Consider the following 21,524-nt stretch of genomic DNA (forward strand, 5'->3'; position numbering starts at 1 on the left):
AGTCAAGTGTTTTTCTTCATGACACTCATCCTACCTAAATCAGTAGAAATGAAACATTGGGAGAAGACCAGTGGCTTCCAGAACTACTGTGGAAATGAACTACATGAGACATTGTCCCTGCCTGAGTGATCCAGAGGACCAGAAGTTGGGGTTGCCTAGTGGACAAAAAGCAGGTAGTGGTAGTGGCCATTGAAATATGGCTGTGCAGAAGAGGCAAGTTTTGATTTTCAGTTTCTGTTTTGCTCTTAAAAGAACAGATAAGAGATCTGTTAAATGTGGGTTGTCTTGTGTCATTAAATCAGAGTTCTTCAAGGATGGAAACGATGGCTGCAATATGTTTTGAATGAAATTGAATGGTGCTATGTACCAATTTGGTGCTTAGCAAATGCTTGAGAGATTAACTAACATTACACACCAAGTTGTTCATCATTGGTTCTTGTATGCACACACTTTAAAATGATAGTGATTCTGCCTGTTATAAAATGGATGATCTCTCTTATCCATAAAACTCAAGTGTTCACTAGTCTTAAGCCATCCTATACTTTTCATTACAAAGAGGACACTTAATTGTGAAAATTGGTGAAGTCCTTTGAACTTTAAATTGCTAGTCTGAGTCCCAGTTTTTACTCAGTATGAACTATGCTAATATATACCTTTAAAGAAAGGGCCAAAAGCAAGCCAGACATCTAGATCTCTCTATAGCTGTACCTGCAAGGGACTTTCCTCTCCATACGACCTCTCCTTATCCCAGAATAACTCTTAAGGTGAGTGTAGATTTGAAAGAAGAATTAGCTCCAACAAGGTAGAAGCATAATTTTTAAAGCATATTTTGGAATGAAAAAAAATGTATTGTTAATAGGTTAATAACTATTATATTTAAGTGACTTATTAAAATATGTTAAAGGGGGAAATAATAATTTTATTATAAAACATATAGGTGAGAAAACCATGTTAAAAATGTTAAACATTTACTGATTGAATTCTTATGGAATGCCCAGAATATATCAAGAGGCAATAATCCTAAAAAGTAATATTTCTTAGGCTGTTTTAAAATACTAGCATACAATATTTTTGTAGGCCAAGCCTCTTACAGTGAATGGTTCCTCCATCTTTCAGTTCATTTCCCCTTCTTTCCTGTGTCCTCTTCATCACTGTTGATTTTTACTTCTTAGCAGTTTCCCAATGCACCCACTTCTCTTCATTTTCACATCAAAGTTCTCATAATCCTACAGTGATTGCCTTCTATCTGGCAACTTCATGTCCTCCCCTGACCAATCTCCCATATTCCCATTCTCCAGAGAGTACCCAGAATGACAATTAAGTTTAAATATGATCAGGTCACACATAACCTTCCTATAACCATGTTGGTCTCCAGTTACAAACTATCACAACTCAAAGGCATCTCTTCACAGTGTATAATCACACATTTACTTGTGTGGCTCTTTGTTCATTAATTATACTGCTTTTCCTGGTACACAAGGGTGGACCTGGTCTGTTTTGGCTCACAGATATACACCTAACTTTCAGTGTAGGTGCTCAATAAATGTTTGATGAATGAATAAGTGAATGACTTTTGATGACTAAATATCAAGTTTCAGACCATAAATTCACATGTTTTCTTATTCTCCTAAATCCTGATCTTTAATTGAGAATGAAGAAAAATTAAACACCTTCACCTGTTGTCTTAGTCTTCTTGGGCTGCCATGACAGAGTTTGTTAAGTTACTGCTATAACAGAGTAACTGAACAAACTCATTTCTCAAAATTCTGGAGACTGGGAGGTCCAAGATCAAGGCGCTGGCAGATTTGGTGTCTAGCAGGGACCCACTGTCTCCTCAGTGTATTCTACACAGCAAACGGTCCAAGGGAGCTCTCTAGGGTCTCATTTGTCAGCACACTAATCCCATTCATGACGGTACCACCCTCAGGACTTAATCACTCCCAAAGGCCCCACATCCTAATAGTTAAGAGGTTAGGATTTCAACATGAATTGGGGAAGAAACAGGGGGGCAGAAACATTTAGTCCATAATATCTGTGCATGCAAACACACTCCCCTAACATGCCACCATTATCACAGGCCATCTGTGGTTTCTGTCACCTCCCATTCCCACCACACCTCCTCCCCCACTGCCCTATTCTGAGTCCCACTTTGTGTTCCTGGGAATTTCAGGCCTGGCAAGGTTATGGATGGTTATAAACCCTCACTCATTTTTCCTTTCATGTCCATTTCTTTAAATTTAGGCTAACTCTTAAAGTTTGCTAATGCCAAGTAAACTCCCATAAGGAGTACCAACTGTCAGATTATATTTTAGGTAAAAATTATCCTGAATATTTGTCTCTATTCATTTTGTTTCCCCCTTGTTTACATTTACTGTCCAAATCTTAATCTGGTTTCAAATATTTCCAAGATATCCTTTGAAAAATATGTCAGGATAATAAAGCCAGCTAGTTGCAATTTACATGTCACCTAATCACAATTCAACTCCATCACATATTTCAATTGTCTTAATATTACCCCCATTACATTTGGAGAGGTTTTTTTTTTAAACATTTATTTATTTATGCCCACAAAAGCTACATACAGGCTAGAGGTGCCGGGAGGGGGGGGTGAAGGGGAGGGTGTGTGTGAGAGGATTCACCAGAGACAGAGTGGAGAAGAGAACAGGCAAACCGACTAAAATACGCTACTGAGGGGGAGCAGTGGGATGTGGGTTGCTCCCTGGCCAGCCGGGGATCAAACTCATGCTGCAGAAGCTGCAGATTGCTTCATAGTGCTGTGTGTAACCCCTTGTGCCACCAGGGAGGCCACATTTGGAGAGTTTCTGTCTCCATGGAACACTTTCTGTTCTCTGTTTCAAACGCTTTCACTGGTCACATATGGCTAAGGTGACTGAAGTGATTTTGGAAAGGCTTCACTGAGAAAGTGGGAGTCAGCTCCTAAGCATAGTTAATATCATTACTGAATGTTAACCTTGTTGGCTCCTTGGGAAAACTTAATAGAATGAGCCTGGTTCCATAACCAGGCTGAACCCTTCCTGTAAGCCTCTAACTCAAAAGACTACCTCGTTTAGTTACAAAATAATAGCAGCAAGTGAGAATGGATCAGCACCAACCAATCGTTCCATCAGAAAAGGATCTAAAAAACCAACCCAAGTACGAAGTCTGGAGTATTCTGTTAGGAGAACATATAATGGAGCATTTGATTGCCCATAATCAGTATGAATATGATGTTTTCCTCAGCCTGCCTTGTTCCTTCGTGTTAAGAAAGAAAATACTGACCAGGAAGAGAGAGCATTCTACTCAACAGTGTCTCACTTTCATCATCACACTCAAAACCTTCAGGGTGGCCCACTGGTCAAAAATGAAGGTGAACTTGGGGTAAAATCATAAAATCTCAATAATTATATGGAAGTGAGCCATCAAAAACACCTGTCCATATTCCTGGTTGGAGAAATTATGGGGTCATCTCAAATCCAACTTCAGATCTCACGAATGCCATTTGCTAAATGGGAGACTCGGGTACATGTGTTCATTACTAAATGTCACATTTCCTCATTTATGAAATGAGGGCAATAATAGTGCTGTTCTTGCCTTATAAAGTTATTATTAGGATTAAATGAGACAATTATATTAAGTGTCTCTTACATAGTTAGCACTAAATAATATTATAGTTGGGTTCCTAATTCCCGGTGTGGTTGCCAACAAGAGTTTGACTCTTCTAAACTCTTCTGTCTGTTGGAAAAAAAAAAAAAAAACGTAATGTTTGTAAAACACTTTAAGTCTCCCCAAAGGATTATTACTACAAAAATTAGGTAGTAAAGATCCATTAAAGCACCCACCCATAACACAATACAGGCAATGATAATCAAAAAAATATAAAACAGAAAAATAACTATACTTATATTTGCAAAAGTAATGTTTTTGTGAAACTTGGGAAATCTATAGGGAGGGTTTAAGAGTGCAAACAATTAGAGATCCTAGCTGGGGGGAAATAAATATTGGAGTTGGGGAAGAGGAAAGAAAAGCTGAGCTCTTGCACTTTGCCAGTGCCCCACTTGGCCCCATGGATGAACAATTAAGAGCTGGAAGTTACACTCTTCTCTTAACTGGCAAATCTTGTAAATTATTTTCTTTGCAAAGTTTTAACTCTAAAACCCTGGGGGCTTGGTTCCTCTCTGGCCTTAGTGATTAATTAGATGGAGGCAAGGCTATGTCAACTAATGGTTCTGTGGAGATCCCTGAGTCCTTAGACTGCAGTAATTATACTGATATCAATGCCCCTTGGCCAAGGAATTGGGGTAAGTGACCTGAATCTGTGACCTTCACCTCCTCACCCCTATTCTAGAATAAAAATGATAAGCTTACACACAGAATTAGGACTGCTTGGCAAACAGAATTAGGACTCTCTCCCAGGCTCTGAGAAGTTCCTCCCTTCCCTCTTGTTGATATTCTCTAAACCAAGAAAATCCCCGTGAGCAAGGCCTTACTTGCTAAGGCTGGTGAGCCCCAAGGGACTCTCAACCTTTTCCTGCAGACTGGATCTCAGAAAGGGCATAGGTCAACTTTTCTGGTTTATTTTTTTCTCTCATTATTGTTTTATGTATTGCCATTGTTCATTATTATCATCAAAATAATAAAAGGATAGCGAGCAGGAGGTTAAAACTTCCTTCAGTATTTGAGAAAATAAATGGCAGCTCTTGAGCAAAACAGTGACATACAGAAAGCCCCTCTATGTGTTTTTCACAAAGTGATGGCATCAGAGTTGAGCTCCCCAACCTGACTCTCCATGTTGGAAGTCAAAGGCTACAAAAGGTTGCTGTCTCAACCTACATATGCCTTCTCCTTCCCATTGCCACACAACAGGTTGTCCCAAACTGGAAAAAACCCAGAGAATTCTTTTTTATAATTTCCATGCTAATTGCATAAGGACACTCAGATAGCAAAGAGATGTAGGGTTTATTCTCCTCTATCTGACCTGACTCCTGAATGGCAATATCACTACTGTTCTGCCAAAGACCCAGGTCACCTGACATCACACATCGGACCCACTCACTCTATATATAGATCAACATTTTCAGAAGAGAAGGAATGTTCTCATCCAGGACCAACAACGGGGTGGGGGGAGATGGGGAATTCCCCACCTCTCTCTTTTTTCAATTATTCTCCAAAAATCTCTCCAACCTTGACCACCCTTTTCCTACCCCCTAGGAGATCAATTGTAGGGATGATTCAGGGCTGAGAATCCCACCATATCAAGGTGTATTTCTCTTCATCCAGTGGAAGTTACAATTCAGCCCAGGCTGAACTATATTCATTACATAAAGCAATTTTAAAATAACTGTGATAGATTTACCGTGCTGGAAACTGCAAATCTATCCTACAGAAGAAATAGGAGGAAGGCAGAAACTGACAGGGAAAATGTTAAGGGCCAGACATCAAGAGTTAGGGCCACAGACCTAGAAGTGAAGTCTTTGCTCATGTCTGCACTGCTACTCCTGTAGGTGGGTAAGTCAGGACAGGAGTCTTCCCTCAGTTGTGGCCTCCACCATGCAACAGTATTCATGAAGCTACCACATTGCCTAGAGCAGTGGCACATGTGATGCTGGTGCTGTAGGCCCTAGCACTGCCCACCATTCCCCCTGTCCTCTTCAGGGGCTCTGAGGGCAGCTGACTTAACCCCACTCCAGCATCTCATGCCCCAGCCCCTTTGTGAATCTGGGATTCCTTGGAGCAGAGTTCTCAGAAGTATGGTTTCCATCCTTACCTGGGTAGTGTCAGATGATGAACCTTTGTTATTAAAATAAAAATTGTTTTTGCTTAATGTGAACTTGAAAGAAGAATAAAATAGAACACCAAACTGATGATTCCCTAGCTATTATTGCTTAAGGTGATATATATTAGCTTAAGAAAAATAGTGACTTGCTATCAAGACAGATATTAAGAAAATAAGTGATGTGGACATGACAAAACACAGGCGAGCAGTCTGGAGATGTCTGAATTTTGAAACAATACTCCAAAGGAAAAATTGGGGTCTTGTCCTTCTTTACTGTCTCAATGATCAATGCTTTGAGGCTTTCACTTGGGATGAGACCAAGAGGTAGAGAATTAAAAAGAATGGAAACTAAAAATCAACAAGTATTTAGTTCCAACTTTTCCACTGATAGAGTCTCTAGTTTTTGGTAACCTTCCATTTTATCATCTGCTTTAGAGAATTTTCTTTCAACAATAAAGTTACATTATTCCATTGGTCATGATCTGGCTGAAATCAAAATTTGAACTTGACATCAACAGTCATTTCTAATACCCAGATTCATTCAAATCTCCTCTAGATCCAAGAGTTTTTTTATTTAAATATTTTATTTTATATAATTCTTACATCTTTTTTCATCTTTACACAATGTATGCATTTTCATTTTGGTTATATTCCCCATACAATTGCACTCCCCCTTATTTTGACTCTAGTCCTTCCTTTCCCTGCCCCTCCCCCCCCATAGTGTGTCTCTGGTTTATAGTTGCTTGTTGATTTTGATTTTTACTTTGTATTGATTAGTCTTTTTCCTGGTCTCTTATTTAGGTTTTCTAAATTCCTGCTATGAGTGAGACCATCAGTATTTTTCTTTTTCTTTCTGACTTATTTCACTGAGCATGATCCCTTCCAGCTCCATCCATGTTGCTGCAAACTGCATGTGTTTATCTTTTTTGATTGCTGAGTAATATTCCATTGTGTATATGTACCACATCTTCTTGTAGATCCAAGAGTTTTGATGGGTAAGAAGTACTTGATTGAGACCTTTGCATTGTACTTCATGATGGATAGTTATTTTTTTTTTTTGATGGGTAAGCATTTTAAATACACTGTTGAATCTGTGAAGGCACTCTGAAAAGAGGCAAGTGTTTCATCAAAGTTTAACACATTGCAAACAACAGACATCAAATATGTAAATGATTGAATGAATTCTCATTTTATAGGTAGCGATAAGAACACCAAAGAGGCCATGAAGGTGAGAAATGTAAAGTGACTTGCCCAAGACTATTCAACTAGTGCATTTATACAGCAAGGATAATCTTCTGGTCATGGAAAATAGAAATGCACTGGTTTGGGAATCCATTCTCAAAAGTTAAATCCTGTTTCTGTCAGTTGAGCAGGTTTTTTGCTCACTGCTTCAAACTGGTATTTCCTACACTTCAAAATGGAGATGCCTACCCAGCCCTGTTCACTCAGCACAAGGCACAGTGTAGCTCTGGAAGTGATGGCACCTGGTATCAGGACTGTTACTCTTCATGTTTTCATTCCTGTTCTTGGCTCAATACTACAGATGGCCCCCAAGAACTTTTGTTAAGCCAAGACTGGAATTCAGAGGCATCTTTAAGAGATTCTGTTAATAGCATTCAGATAGAAGGGTCACCCATGTTTCAGGGGGAATTTGCATTCCCTTTTTGGTGTGGGGAGCTCCTTTTTGTCTGGGGACTGCCTCTAGGCCAACTGAGTGAGAGCAAAGCTCCCTGACAATCACCCGGAGCTTCTGTGTAGTAATCATCTTGTCCTAATACAAAGCAGGGAGCGAATGAGGGTCAAAATTAGCTGTCCTCAGAAAACCCAGTATAGTTCACATTGTTGGTATCTAAAGAAAGCTGGGATCTGATGACCTAACCAAGTCATTATAATAAATTCCAGGTAGGAAAGAGTCCTCATTTGTGCTTGGAAAGATGGTAATTGTCAGTGAAGTGAAACTCTAACACCATGGTAACCAGGAACAGTGCTGTCTTGTGTGTATTAATTGCAAACCTGTGCTCCCTGTGTCCATAAAGTTAAGCTGTTGTGCCGATGTGAGAGAGAAATGGAGGAAGAGGAAAGAGGCTCTTGACTTGGGCAAGTGATAATCTTTTATTATCTCCACAGAGATTGCTGTTTCCAGTATACATGCTGGACTGTGTGCTATCTAAGAAGGTGAAATGATTTTTGATTAAAGTAGAACCAATACTCAAGTCAGGTCTTTTGATTCCAAGCAGTGGAAAAGTACAGATCTTGGGCAGCCTGCCCCAAAGTTTGAATCCCAAGAGTGCCCACTGATCAGTTCCTCCCACAAGCTGGCTTTTACATAAAAGGATGGACATGAAATAAGAGAGTCTACTTGTGGTAATATTTGACTAATTAAAGTCTACCTCTGCCACTCTGGGTGAAGGGATGACTAAGCAGTAATTTAATGATATAGAGAGTTTGGGGAGAGGTGGTTAGGAGGACTAATTTACTGAGACATACTTAGATTGTGTTAATTAAAAACCTTCTCTAGCATATTTGCATGCAAGCTGTGTGCCTTATAGGAATTTATTTTTGCATCATAACTACTAATAAAGTTCAATTAAAAATATAGCTAGACATTTAGAAGAAATCAGTTCTTTTATGAACTGATAGTCTCTTGTTTTTGGTAACAAGATATATACTTGGTATCCCTGGCTTTAAGTTTCAGTTTAGCAAAAAGGCAGAATGTGCTCATGTAAAACCATTATAATAAAAATGCACTTCATATATATGTGTCTCTCTATATACATGTATACATATATACATATGCAATGTATGTATATTCACACATTTGCGTAACTACTCACAGCTAATGTCACTATTAGTTATAGACTAGAATAAGTTTACTGAATTGAACCATACAAAGCAAAAGGGTAAACATCAGAAAAAGAGGATTCAGGATGAGCTGGCCTCATTGGGGATGATTTCCAACAAAGGCTGGACTTGAGAAGATTCTTTCAAATTATCCCTCTGTCTAAAACTTTTCCAGGGTTCCCACTCCCCACACTGTATCTGACTTTCAGAATCCTCTGTGATTTGGCCCTGGGCACTCAACCATTTTCATTGTTCCTCTTAATTTCCATTTCACCCTTTTATGTAGACTGTGGTCTTGGTTTTGTCAATTGTGTGACCTTGGATAAGGAAGTATTTCAGCCAATCCCTAAGCATCGCAGGCTTCTAATCCAAAGTGAAGGGACCAGGCGCTGCTGAGATCTAAACAGTTCTCTTCATTTGTACTAACTTACAAACACTTCATCTCACTCCAGCCTACAGCCCTAAGAAATGAAGAGGAGATTATCCTGTTTCTTAGATAACCACCCCAGTTGACATGCTTCAGTCTCCAAACTCAATCCTAATCCTTCAAGCCTACAAATGTTGTGTGTCCATTCTCCATCTAGCCAGTTCCCACCTCCAGCTTCACTACTGTCTGTTCAAGTCCTTCCCATCTTTCAAAGAAGAGCTTCATTCCCCCTTTTCCCAAGACTGCTCCAACTTTTACAGACATCCCCTCCCTCTCTAGTTTGAGGCAAACATAGAGAGTTTGGTGCCACCCACCTCCCACCTTACCTACCTGTCTACCCATCCCTCTAATGCTACTGCCCCCTGCAGGGTTCCCAGACCCTCATGCTTGTCCCTGCTATTGGGTAGTGAACCTTCAGAGCCCTGGCCTGTTGCTGCTCTTCTCCCTGCACTGCCCTAGACCAAGGGCCAATTTCTCCTAGACCAGGAGAAACTTGTGGGATTCATTTGAGGCCAGAGGGAGATAACTTGCTTTCTCTGGTGTGGGAAAGAGTGGGAGCGGGGGAAATGAGTGTAATCTAGGCAGAATCCAAGGTCAGAAGTCAAAGAGATCTTCAATTGGTAAATTAGGATTCACTTAGGTGATCGCACCCCAACACTGAGAAGCTCATAGAGCATCCCAGACCCAGAGAGTGAGTCACTGCCATGGTTACTATTAGTATGATTGTTCGTTGGAGGAAGGAGATGTGATGTGAGTCCTCAGGGAGGTCTAACCTGCAAGCCCCCTTGCACAGCAGCGGCCCTCGCCCCTTCTCTAGGGCATGCGAGACACATGCTTTTTTTTTTTTAAGATTTATTTATTTATGCATACAAGAGCTAGGGTACAGGCCAGAGGTGTGGGGGGTGAGAGGATTCACCAGAGACAGAGTGGGGAACAGAACAGGCAGACTGACTGAAATACACTGCTGAGGGGAGCAGCAGGCAAGCCTAGAAAAGTCTGCTACACCATGTGGGTAGCTCCCTGGCCTGCCAGGGATTAAACTTTTGCTGCAGAGGCTGTGGACAGCTTCGCAGTGCACAGACACGTACTTTTAAAAAGAGTTCCTTTCAGAAAAAATGTTCCTTTCCTCTTGGTTAACCTTGACAGAGGATCCTTCTCACACTGAAGTGCCCACCTGCAACTCTCCCCCATTTTGTCCCTGATCTCTAGACCAACAAGAAGAAAGAGTAAGAATATTGAGAAACAGTCAAGAGGTTTGTGAAAGACTCTTCTCAAAATAGGTCAGACATACCCAGAACTTGGGCCGAGTACTCCACAGACCTTCTAAATACGCTGGTTGTTGAATGTCCAGGGAGAAAGTGGCTCAGAAGGCATCTACAGTTAGCAGCAAGACACACACCTCTTTTTCATCCCTGGAAGCTTCCCACCATCACCTCTACCCTCATCTCTCTCAGAGCAACAACAACGTCTTTAAAGACCCTAGTAAAGCTCCCCTTTTCCTGAGGTTGTTCGGATTCACCCCAGCACATCTTAATAGTCTCATTTTGAGTGACTGGCAAGTATCCTGCCAAAGAATCAGATGAAATATTTCTTTCTTGTTTAAAGGGAGAAAAAAGAAATCTTCTCAATGAGAAGGAGTCCCAGAAAAATGTTTGAGGTTTCTGCAGAAAGTTTCCATTAGGTCAACTGAGAGGAGCTAACTTGGCTACCAACAGACTCCCACGTGGGTGTGGAAGACTTCCCGTGTTCAGAAAAGACTGGTAAGAGTGTGGTAGAGAAACAGGACACATCTGTGGTATGAGCACAAGTACGGGAGAGAGACCCCATAAATCATGCTACAATTTATTCAGGCCTGCACAGGACATAGAACAGAGGCCAAGGAGACCTCCAGGGTAGCCTTCTTCCTTATGAAGTCTGACTGGGTCCAACCAGAAGTGGTTCGTGACCTTCTGGGAGTTTTCTCTGTTTACATCAAGGATATGATTCCTACACTAACTGTCCTCCAGAGAGCTCATCCATGGAGACATCAAGTACATGCTGTGGGGGCTGGATCACAGCTGTAGTCTTGGGTGGAAGTACTCAGGTGACACCTGGGGCCAGGGATTCCAAGATGGGTAAGAAAGGAGGCTGCTGCTCGGGAACTTTCTTACCCGTGACTGGTCTCAAAAACTGCTATTTATGCTTTTCTCACAATATTACATATACTAATTAAATTCACCTAAGTGAGCTAGACACTGCCTGGTATGAAGAGTGCAGGAAGAAGGGGGAAGACATGCAAGATGCAACTGATTAGAATCTTCCCAGGGAAGCTCATCACCATAACACAGAATGTTTAAAAGAAGTTGACACAAATTACTGAGGACACACAACATGATCATTTGCTTGTGGCTGTCAGAGAAAGGTTGATATTTAGATATGTCTAGGAAAAAGAGGAATTGGCCACACCAAAAAAAAAAAGGGTCAGATTAATGCTAAGCCAAGCTGATGTTAATGATTAAAAATGCAAAATCTAGAATGAAGTAGCCCTGGGTTCAAATATTATTTTAAAAATTTACCAGTGAAACATGCATCAAGCTCTTAACTCTCTGAGCCTTAACTTTCTCATTCATAAAATGGGAAGGATTCCACTCATCTCACAAAGAGATTTAAAGGGCTAGAGGGTAGCATGAAAGGTCTTGTTGGCACAGTGCCATCCCAGTGTAACCTCCCGTAAAGGCAGCTATGGTTATTCTTTAGTCTGTTTTTGTTCGAGGTTATTATGAAAGGGTGAAATGACACCCTGAGAAATTCCAGTCCTCAGAGAACCCCAAAATTCTCTCTGCCTCATGGACCTTCAACAGCACTCTGGTCAGGCAGAACATGTTGACACAGTGGAATGTGCTAGCACTGTGGAATATTCTTGCATCTCGGCTTATAAAATATACAGAGAAGTTTCCTCCAATTCTCTCTTAATTTCTTCTGGCTCCAGGACTTTACAGCATGAGTCACACCCAGTCTGTAACTCAAAAATCTCTGCAAGAAAGAACTGAGATGTCAGCCCACTTGCCACCCCCACTCCCAGCAGAGCTCACTAAGCATCCGCACCTTTCTTGCAGGGCTGAGACTCTCTTGCCCTAGTCACATCTTCCTCCTTTTACCTCTCTTTGCTCTACCTTGAAAAAAGATAGAGTAGGAGGAGAAGGGGAATTCCATTTTAGTTTAAACAGAACTCAGGGGGAAGTGACATTTGTTTTCACAAGGAGGAAATCAAGCTTTTTCAGTTACCATATAAAGTTGTGCTAATGTTGGCTCAGCTACTCCTCATATGCTCAAGCTGTGATGCCCCGAAGCGTGGAACTTTCCAGAGTGAGGTGCTCATCTGCTTCTGAATTTGGCAGCTACTTGGAAGTGAGACTGTACTCAGGATACAACCTCCTAGGCAGAGAGCCTGATAAAGGCCTTCTTCTCCTGGAAGACCTTGACCCCATGGCTGGCACCCTTTGAGAAGAATAGGTGGATGGCAGAATAGTTAATAAGGTGATCTGAATATTTAACAAGTCTATTTTATCGACTACATTTTGTTATCAATGTCATCCCTCAGAAGTGCACCTTCATTCAGGTGCCCATCAGGTGGAAAATACCTGCTAATCCCAGCTCTGGTCTCAGGAGCTGTCCTCTGTGAACAAGGTGGGGTGGCCTTGAAGAACCCCGCTTGAAGACCAAGAGCCAGCCAGCCAACAGCCACATCGGGGCGGGGGAGAGGTCACTCTATTGCTTGCTGGTTTGGGGTGTTTTTTTTAAGAACAGCACTTAAGTTGGGGAACTGCCTGATTTATCTTTAGAAAGAGGTGCTGTGTAAATCAATGCAGTAAATCGCAGGGTTGGAGGACAGCCAACTGTCTAGAGTTAGGGGAGAAACTTTGAAAAAGGTCAAACATGATTTCCTGTACTAAACTATCCCCTGGGCAAGTAAGTAGAGTGTTATAGGGAAATCAAACTACATTCCTTCATTTCTCCCATTTTTTGTAAAGGGGAAAATTAAGTGAAAAGGGTAGTTTTTAAAACTGCTCCTAATTGCAATCATAGTATCTTTATAAATTTTATTTTGGGGGTGGGGGAACCCATCACTTTACTTTGCAGGAATAATTCGCATTTCACAAGCTCTTAAAAGAGCTGTTAAGAGGCTTCAGTGAACTTTGAATTGTTCTAATTTCAGCACAGTTTGGAAGCGAAGAAGCTAAGTGCAACCTTTCACAGTGGAGTGGAGGTTTTCTATCAGGGGATCTGACCTTGAACTTTCTCTACTTGATCTGGTCTGTACAGTTCAGCATTCAGTGCCATAATTCTGGCTTTATAATAGTCAAAAGGGGAAGAGAGATGTGCTGGTAATTACATTTAACCTGGCTCTAATGGATCCCGGGAGCAAGGAGCTGGGTGTGTGTAGGTCCAGATGTGTGGAAGTTTTGAAATGTTGCAAGCTGGACAGTCTGCGTAGACACATCAGCTCTGGTCTTAGTCTCAGCATTAACTGTGGCTCTCATAGAAATTATAACCAGCAGGAGCCTGGGTGTCTGACATAGCCTTCTTCTACCAAAACTTTTGGAAAGTTACTAAAGAGTTAATAATTGAAGTGATTTTCTTTTCAGCTCTGCTCTAATTCCTTTGGAGGAAACGCTAATGAGATGAACAGTATACAAAAGCCATTCATCAGAGAAATAAAAAAAAAATAAAGGGAGAAATGGCAAAATAATCTGCAAATGAGAAATCTCCAAAAATGTGGGGGCAGGGGCCTCCCTGGTGGTGCAACGGGTTAAGCACCGCACTATGAAGCAATCCGCAGCCTCTGCAGCACAAGTTCAATCCCCGGCCAGCCAAGGAGCAACCCACATGGCGAAGCAGACCTCTCCTGCCTCGCCCGCTGCTCCCCTCAGCAGTGTATTTCAGTCTACCTGTTCTGCTCCCCACTCTGTCTCTGGTGAATCCTCTCACCCTCCACATCTCTGGCCTGTACCCCAGCTCTTGTATGCATAAATAAATAAATCTTTTTAAAAAAAATGTGGGGGCAGAGCACAAGAAATGGGCATGGTCCAGGAAAGCACACTAGGATAGAACTTTAGCTTCATGCACACGGCAGCTCATTGAACCCCCTTAAAGCCATGTGAGGGGGTACAACAGCTCTTCTTTCTCCATCAGTGCAGGTGAAGAGTGCACGACTCAGCCGTGGGGTTAAATAAATAAACCAGGGCCCCAGAGCTAATAATGATGAAACCACACTTGCATCCACATAATCGGATCCCAGGTCTCTCGTGCTCCTTGCAGTGTGTTCAAGAGTCCCATTCATTTGTCAGAGTAGTAAATAATTTCCCAGCGGCCTCAAAGAGCAAACAGGGTCCCTAGCACCAGTTTTAATGCCAAAAAGTCACTTTAACCATTAGGGAACAAGAGCCCAATTGATTCTTAGCAGTTCTAAGGTAAAATAAAACTGAAGTATATACATTATTAGTCTGAAGCTCACACAAAAAGACTGTTGTGCTTCAAAGTAGTAATCTTTGGAAGCAGTGTGGTTGCTCTTACAAGGCTACACGCTCAAAGGATTTTTGAACTGCCCACTAATAGTTGCCTTTGGAACCAGATTTCAAACTACACAATAAAACATTCATATTACTTTATAATTGCACCTGGTTATTTCTACAAATAAAAAGTCATGCTACCAACCAGGCTTGACCTTAATTTTCCACCAAACTTGACTTGATTCTCTACAAAATCAAATTCACCACTCAAGGATGAAAAACTGGGCATGTTCAAAAGTGCTTCAAGAGATCAGGTCAGGATGGCAGCATTGGAGGGACCTGCGCGCACCTCCTTCCCCAGACACAACACATCTACTCTGACAAATGGAATGACTTAAAAAAGAGGAGATCTGCAAAACAAACCAATGGAGATACTGCCACAGAGGAGAAAAGGACAGCATCAAGATGGGAAGGAAAGCTGAGAGAGCTCTGGCTGAGGAAGCGATCTCAGACCCAGGTGTGCAGATGCACAGTTGGGAGGGATCTGAGAGAAGTGGACTTTTTCCCTGGGGAACGTGGGAAGGCAATATCCTGCCTCAGGCCCTCCAGTCTTTAATTCTGCACAGCAAAGACATGTCCCTGGAGTTGGCATTGAGGCTCACAGAAAAAACACTCGGGAGAGTTTAATGACCACAGGAAAGAGAGAACCCACTCTTAAGGAGCCTACACATAGACTTACCCAGCCTGGCACTCAGCACAGTATCACATCTGATAAATGCCCAAATCATAAATGAAAGAAACCCATTTGCCACTCCTCAAGCACCTGCCTGAGAAAGAGGAGTCCTTGGGGATGATTCCCAGATCAGAAACATTGGCACAACCTTGGCAACTTCAAGCATTGTTGCTAATTCCACGGTCCATGGATGCTATTTATTTACTTTTTAAAAGATTTATTTATTTATACAAGCCCTGGGTACAGTCAGAAGTGTGGGAGGGTGAGAGAATTCACCAGAGCCAGAGCGGGGAACAGAACAGACAAACTGACGAAATACACTGCTGAGGGGAGCAGCAGGTGGCAGGAGAGGTCTGTCGCGCCATGTGGGACCCTCGCTGGTGGGCAGGGATCAAACCAGTGCTGCAGAGGCTGAGGGCAACTTCGCAACCCAGCACTCAACCACTGTGCCACCGGGGAGGCCCCATGGATGCTATTTAGAAGCCATCCCCCAGCCTACTACAGATTGTGGGGTAGCCCTACCGAGACCTCACTCACCTTTGCCATGTAACCATCAGTGCCCAACTCCTGACACTTACCCAATTCACCACCTGGCACCAGAACCACCATGGACTAATCCCATAAGGCTCACCCACGCAGATGGGATGAACTGGTGCCCCCGCACACCTACCTCACAGCATCAGTGCACCACAGCTGGCCCATGGTACCATCCACACAGCACTCCAGTCATACTCCTCCACTGTGCCCACCCACCACTATAAGTGAGGCAGACAAATTACCCCACACAACCATGCAACAATAACACAGCAGGAGGGAGGTGCAGGGGACATGTGGAAAGCCTAACTCAGGTGGCCATGGGGGACTGTGCTCCTAGAATCTGAGGGATAATACCCCCATGAGACCATTCCTAAAAGGAAGGTCAGGGAACGTGGTTGACTAATACACAGAAACAAGCACAGAGAATCCACAATACAGACAGAGAGAAATATGTCTAAATGAAAAAATAACACAAATTTCTTGAAAAAATATAAAGAAATGGACATAATCCAGCTGCCTAATAAAGATTTTAAAGTAATGGTTATAAAGATCCTTACCACACTCAGGAGGAGGATAGATAAACTAGAAAAATTAAGAGCCAAACAGAAGTTACAGAGCTGGTGAAAACAATGATACTGAAAGCAATAGCAGGGCCCAACAGTGGAATGAATGAAGCAGAGGCTTATGTAAGTGAACCGGAAGCTTAAGTAATAGAACTCACCCAGGCAGAGCACCAACATGGAAAAATAAATTTTAAAAAGCGAAGGCACCTTAAGGAACCTCTGGGACAGCATCAAGGAGAACCATGTTTGTGTTATAGGGGTCCAGAAGGAGAACAAAGGACCAGAAAAATGTTTGAGGTAAGAATGAGTGAAAATGTTCTTAATCTGGAGATGGAAACATATCCAGATACAAGAAACACAGAGTTCCAAATAAGATCCACATCAAGACACAGTAAAATTAAAATGGTAAAAAATAAAGATAAAGAGAGATTCTTAAAAGCAGCGAGAGAAATGCAGTTTGTCACGTACAAGGAAAACCCCATAAGGCTAGCAGAAGATTTGTCAACAGAAACTTTTAAGGCAAGAAGAGAGTGGCAAAACACACTCAGAGGACAGAAATTATTTATCTTCCAAGGTTAACATTGAGAAATGGAGCAAGTGAAAATTTCCCAGATAAACAAAAATAGTCTGTCACCACTAAACTGGCCTTGCAAAAAACGCTAAAGGAAACTTTTTAAACATTAAAGAAATGGCACTAACAACAAGAAAATATATTCACTGGACAAGATAATATACTCACTGGACAAGATAATTATACAATAAAAGGAGTAGATCAATCACTTATAAAGCAAACATCAAGACTAATAGGTAAAATTGACTAAAGTCGCAATAATTATTCAAGCGATAAATAGGCATGAAATGAGAATTCAGAAATACAAAACATGAGGGGAGTTTTAGCATATGTTCAAAGTTAGGGAGTTGTCAACCCAAAACAGAACACTGCACATGCAGGATGCTCTAAGTGAAGTCAGTCAGACAGAGAAAGGCACAGACTTTATGATTTCACTTTTATATGGAATCTGAAAAAAACCAAACTCATAGATACAACAGATTGGTGGTTGCCAAAAGGAAAGGGAGGAATGGTAATAGGGAAAATGAGTTAAGGTAATCAAAAGGTACAAGCTTTTAGTTATAAGATAACAAAGTTATATGGATCTAATGTATCCATGTTGATTGTAGGTAACAGTACTGCATTGCATATTTAAAAGTTGCTAAGATAAATGTTGGCGAGTTTGTGGAGAAAAAGGAACTCTCCTGCACTGTTGGTGGGAGTGCAAACTGGTCCAACCACTATGGAGAGCTGTGTGGAGATTTCTGGACCTACTAAACATAGAGCTTCCATATGATCCAGCAATTCCACTCCTAGGTATTTACCCAAAGGACACAGAAACATCAATTCCAAATGGCACCTGCACCCCTAAGTTTATAGCAGCACTGTTTACAATAGCTAAGCTTTGGAAACAGCCCAAATGCCCAAAAATAGATGACTGGATCAAGAAGATGTGGTACATATATACCATGGAATATTACTCGGCATTCAAAAAAGATAAACACATGCAATTTGCAGCAACATGGATGGCGCTGGAAGGGATCATGCTCAGCGAAATAAGCCAGAAAGAAAAAGAAAAATACCGGATGGTCTCACTCATAGCAGGAATCTAGAAAACTTAAATAAGGGACCAGGAAAATGAATAACTATAAGAAAGTGAAAATCAAAATCAACAAAAAACTATGAACCAGAGACACTCTATGGGGGGAGGGGGGCGGGGAGGGGAGGGATTGGGGTCAAAGTAAGGGGGTTGCAATTGTATGGGGAATATAAAAATAAAATTTATTTTAAAAAAAATTTAAAAAATAAAAATAAAAATAAATAGAAGTTGCTAAGATAGTGTATCTTAAAAGAGCTCAGCACAAGAAAACTGTTGTAACTATGTAAGGTGATGGATTTTAACTAAACATACTGTGGTAATGGCTTTTGCTATATATATATATATATATCTCAATTATTACCTTGCACACCTTAAACTAATACAAGATAATATGTCCATTCCAACTAACATATCTGAAGGGGGGAATCCCATACTTCTGAAATATAAATCAATGTTGCCTCAAATTTTTTTTAAATAATTAAATAGACACAGAAAACTGGGTGGGGGAAAATTATCAAATATAGACAGTATTTGTTTTTTTAAAAGATTTATTTATTTATGCTTACTAGAGCTGGGGTACAGGCCAGAGGTGTGGGGTATGAGAGGATTCACCAGAGACAGAGTGGGGAACAGAACAGGCAGATCCACTGAAATACACTGCTGAGGGGAGCAGTGGGTGAGACAGGAGTGGTCTGCTGCACCATGTGGTTTGCTCCCTGGCCAGCTGGAGATCGAACTTGCGCTGCACAGGCTGCAGACAGCTTCATAGGTTGCATCTTAAACCCTTGCGCCACCAGGGAGGCCCTAGTACAGTATTTGTGACTGGATTTTAAAATTAAAAAAAAAAAAATGCTTATACTGAAAAATTAAACTAAAATTCTTTGTTTGCATAGCATCATTAAAATGAGTGCAAATCTCTTACCAAGAAGACCCTTTTGAAGTGGATACTACTGACATGACTGTGTGGTTCTGTTTTATTTAAAAACCAACCTCATTCTTTGTAGTAGCCCTGAAATAAAACATCCTTAGTAGCCTCCTATTTCACAAGGGGTAGGAAAACAAGCCAGGGTCTATCAAAGAACAAAATACGGCTATCGGGAGACTTTAAATCCACTACCCTTGTGAACAACAGCAGCAGCAGATTGGTGTCTTGTTAAAAAGATAAGTATTACTACGAAATGTGCTCCGAACTTCAGATCAGCCAAAAAGCCTTAATAAATGTCAGCCTTCTACCAAACCTCACTTATCGTGAGAAGCACTTTGGTAACAGAACTTAGATCTGGTCTCGTTCTAGCGCTGACGTCTCCCTCGTCTTCTCCCCCTGCTCTCCGCAGGCAGCATCGCCGCCATCACGGTAGCCGTCATCGCTGTGGTGCTGTTGGTGTTTGGAGTCGCAGCGTACCTGAAGATCAGGTGAGATGCCCTGGACTCTTCACGAGGAGAAGGATTCTATTTTGTTGGGCTCCAGGCTGAGCTGTTTTGCTGAGTGCTTGTTTCTTGATAAGTATCTCAGCTCCGGGACATGTTGGCAGGGCAGTGGGAATGGCTGGCTATCCACATTGGACAGGAATAGATGGTACAGTCTCTGAGCCTTGGCACAGGAAGAGAAATAAGCTGAAATACACAGCATGATGAAGTAATAGAATAAAATGAACCTGAATCAGGAGACTGAGGCCTTGGCTCTCTGCCCTTAACTTACTTCATCTCCCTGAGAAAGCCACAAGCTTTGCGAACCTCAAATTTGTCTCATCTGTGAGATGAGGGAGGTGGGGGACTCAGTGAATCTTAAATATGAAAGTTTCTCACTGCTGTATGCCTGTGACCCTGTCTGTAATGAGGCTTCTGTTGGTTCTGAAGGAAAAATGTTAAAAATGCAAGGAAAGGGTAGCATTTTGTATAAAATTACTTTCCCCCACACACATTCTGAAATTATACCTTTATATTTTTGGTTTTAAAATTTCGTTTATGGAAGCAAGGTGATCACAGATGGTGGCTAAGTTTGTAATCTCATCAGCCAGATAGAAAGTTGTACTCCTTGTGACTCTCCACGTATATTGTCATCTGCTCTGTGAAATCCCAAAGTCTCAAAACCACATTACTCAAGTGTCCTTCAGATATAAAATGCCACATGGTAAGTGCAGTCTGAACTGCCAGTGTGTACAGTGCCCATACGAAGGGACAGCAGGACATGTGTCACCACAAGGAACACATCCTCCTCTTGACCTTCACCATATGTCATTCCAACAGCGAGAGTCACCTTCATGGAACTCCTCTGACCCTGTCACTCTCTCCTTAAAAACCTCCAGTGGCTTCACCCTAAATTTATAATTAAATTCTAATTCTTTAACCTGACCCTTGCGATCATTCACGATCCCACCCCACTCTACCTCTTCTTGTTCATTGTATTTCTCTCTCCCTCTTAACCACTGAGCTGCAGTCACTCCAGCTTTCTGTCTAGTTCTTAGAACACACCAGATTCTTTTTCTCTCCAACCTGTGGCTCTTGGTCGCCCCTCTCTCTGAAATGTTTTTCTAGGGCTTCGTCATGTGGCTTTCATGTCACACCATCCAAGAGATAGCCCCCTTACTTGCCATGCCAGTGTGGTGCCCGTTATTTATTCATTAGTGCCTTGATTACAGTAAGTCCTCACTTAGCATCACTGATAAGTTCTTTAAGCATAATGATATGAAATGAAACCCATTTGACCATAGGCCAGCTGATATAAGCAAGTATTAAATTCTTGTAGCATATTTCTAATCATAAAACACCACCAAACTTCTACATGAAGACCTAAAATAAGTCTAATATTGAACAACCATTTGTATTTACTCATTCATTCATTCATTTTCCAAAACACTTATTCCAGTTCAGGATCTCAGGTGGCCAGAGCAATTCCATAGGCAGAATCCAATCCTGGACACATGTCCTTCCATCTCAGGACACACCGAACACACACACAAGTTGGACAGTGGAGACACGCCAGCGAACTTCACACTCACATCTTCCAGATGTGGGAGGAAACTGATGTACCCAGAGAAAACCTACACATATCGTGACCCAGGCCAAGACTTGATTTTTTCCCATTAACTTTATAATGAAATGACATTGAACAAAATGATACTATTTGAAAACCTGCTATACTCTATCCTCCTGACATCACTGTTATTTCATTATTTTTTTGTGTATATATATCTATATATATATACAAAGTTATATATATGTGTGTGTGCTTATATACATGTATATACATACATATGTCTTTTTTCTCATTTATTGTCTCTTTTCCCCATGAAAATGTGAACTCTATGAGGACCCAGACTTGGTCAATGAGCACAATGCTGAGTGCAAAGAAGATGCTCAATAAATTGGATGAGTAAATGCAGAAAATAAGAATACACAGCCCTGAAGAAACTGTCACAAGTCCTCTTCTGACTCTCTGCCCCTCCCCACAAGCTCCTTCTTCCTGCAGGGATGTGTGATGTCAGGCCTAGTCCTTCCTCCTGTTTGGGGTA

At 41.5% G+C, this 21,524-nt stretch overlaps 1 protein-coding gene across 3 annotated transcripts in view; it reads left to right on the forward strand.

Moving 5' to 3' along the window:
- PARM1 (prostate androgen-regulated mucin-like protein 1) overlaps positions 1-21,524 on the forward strand; it is a 112,667-nt gene that overhangs the window by 77,006 nt on the left and 14,137 nt on the right. For all 3 annotated transcript variants that reach the window (XM_054688509.1, XM_054688508.1, XM_054688507.1), the window contains one exon: positions 19,347-19,425. In XM_054688509.1, coding sequence (XP_054544484.1) covers positions 19,347-19,425 — 79 coding nt within the window. The remainder of the gene's footprint in view (positions 1-19,346; positions 19,426-21,524) is intronic.

Source organism: Talpa occidentalis, unplaced genomic scaffold, assembly GCF_014898055.3.
Source record: "Talpa occidentalis isolate TD23 unplaced genomic scaffold, MPIMG_talOcc4v2.1 talOcc4.6, whole genome shotgun sequence".
Taxonomy (NCBI): Eukaryota; Metazoa; Chordata; class Mammalia; order Eulipotyphla; family Talpidae; genus Talpa; species Talpa occidentalis.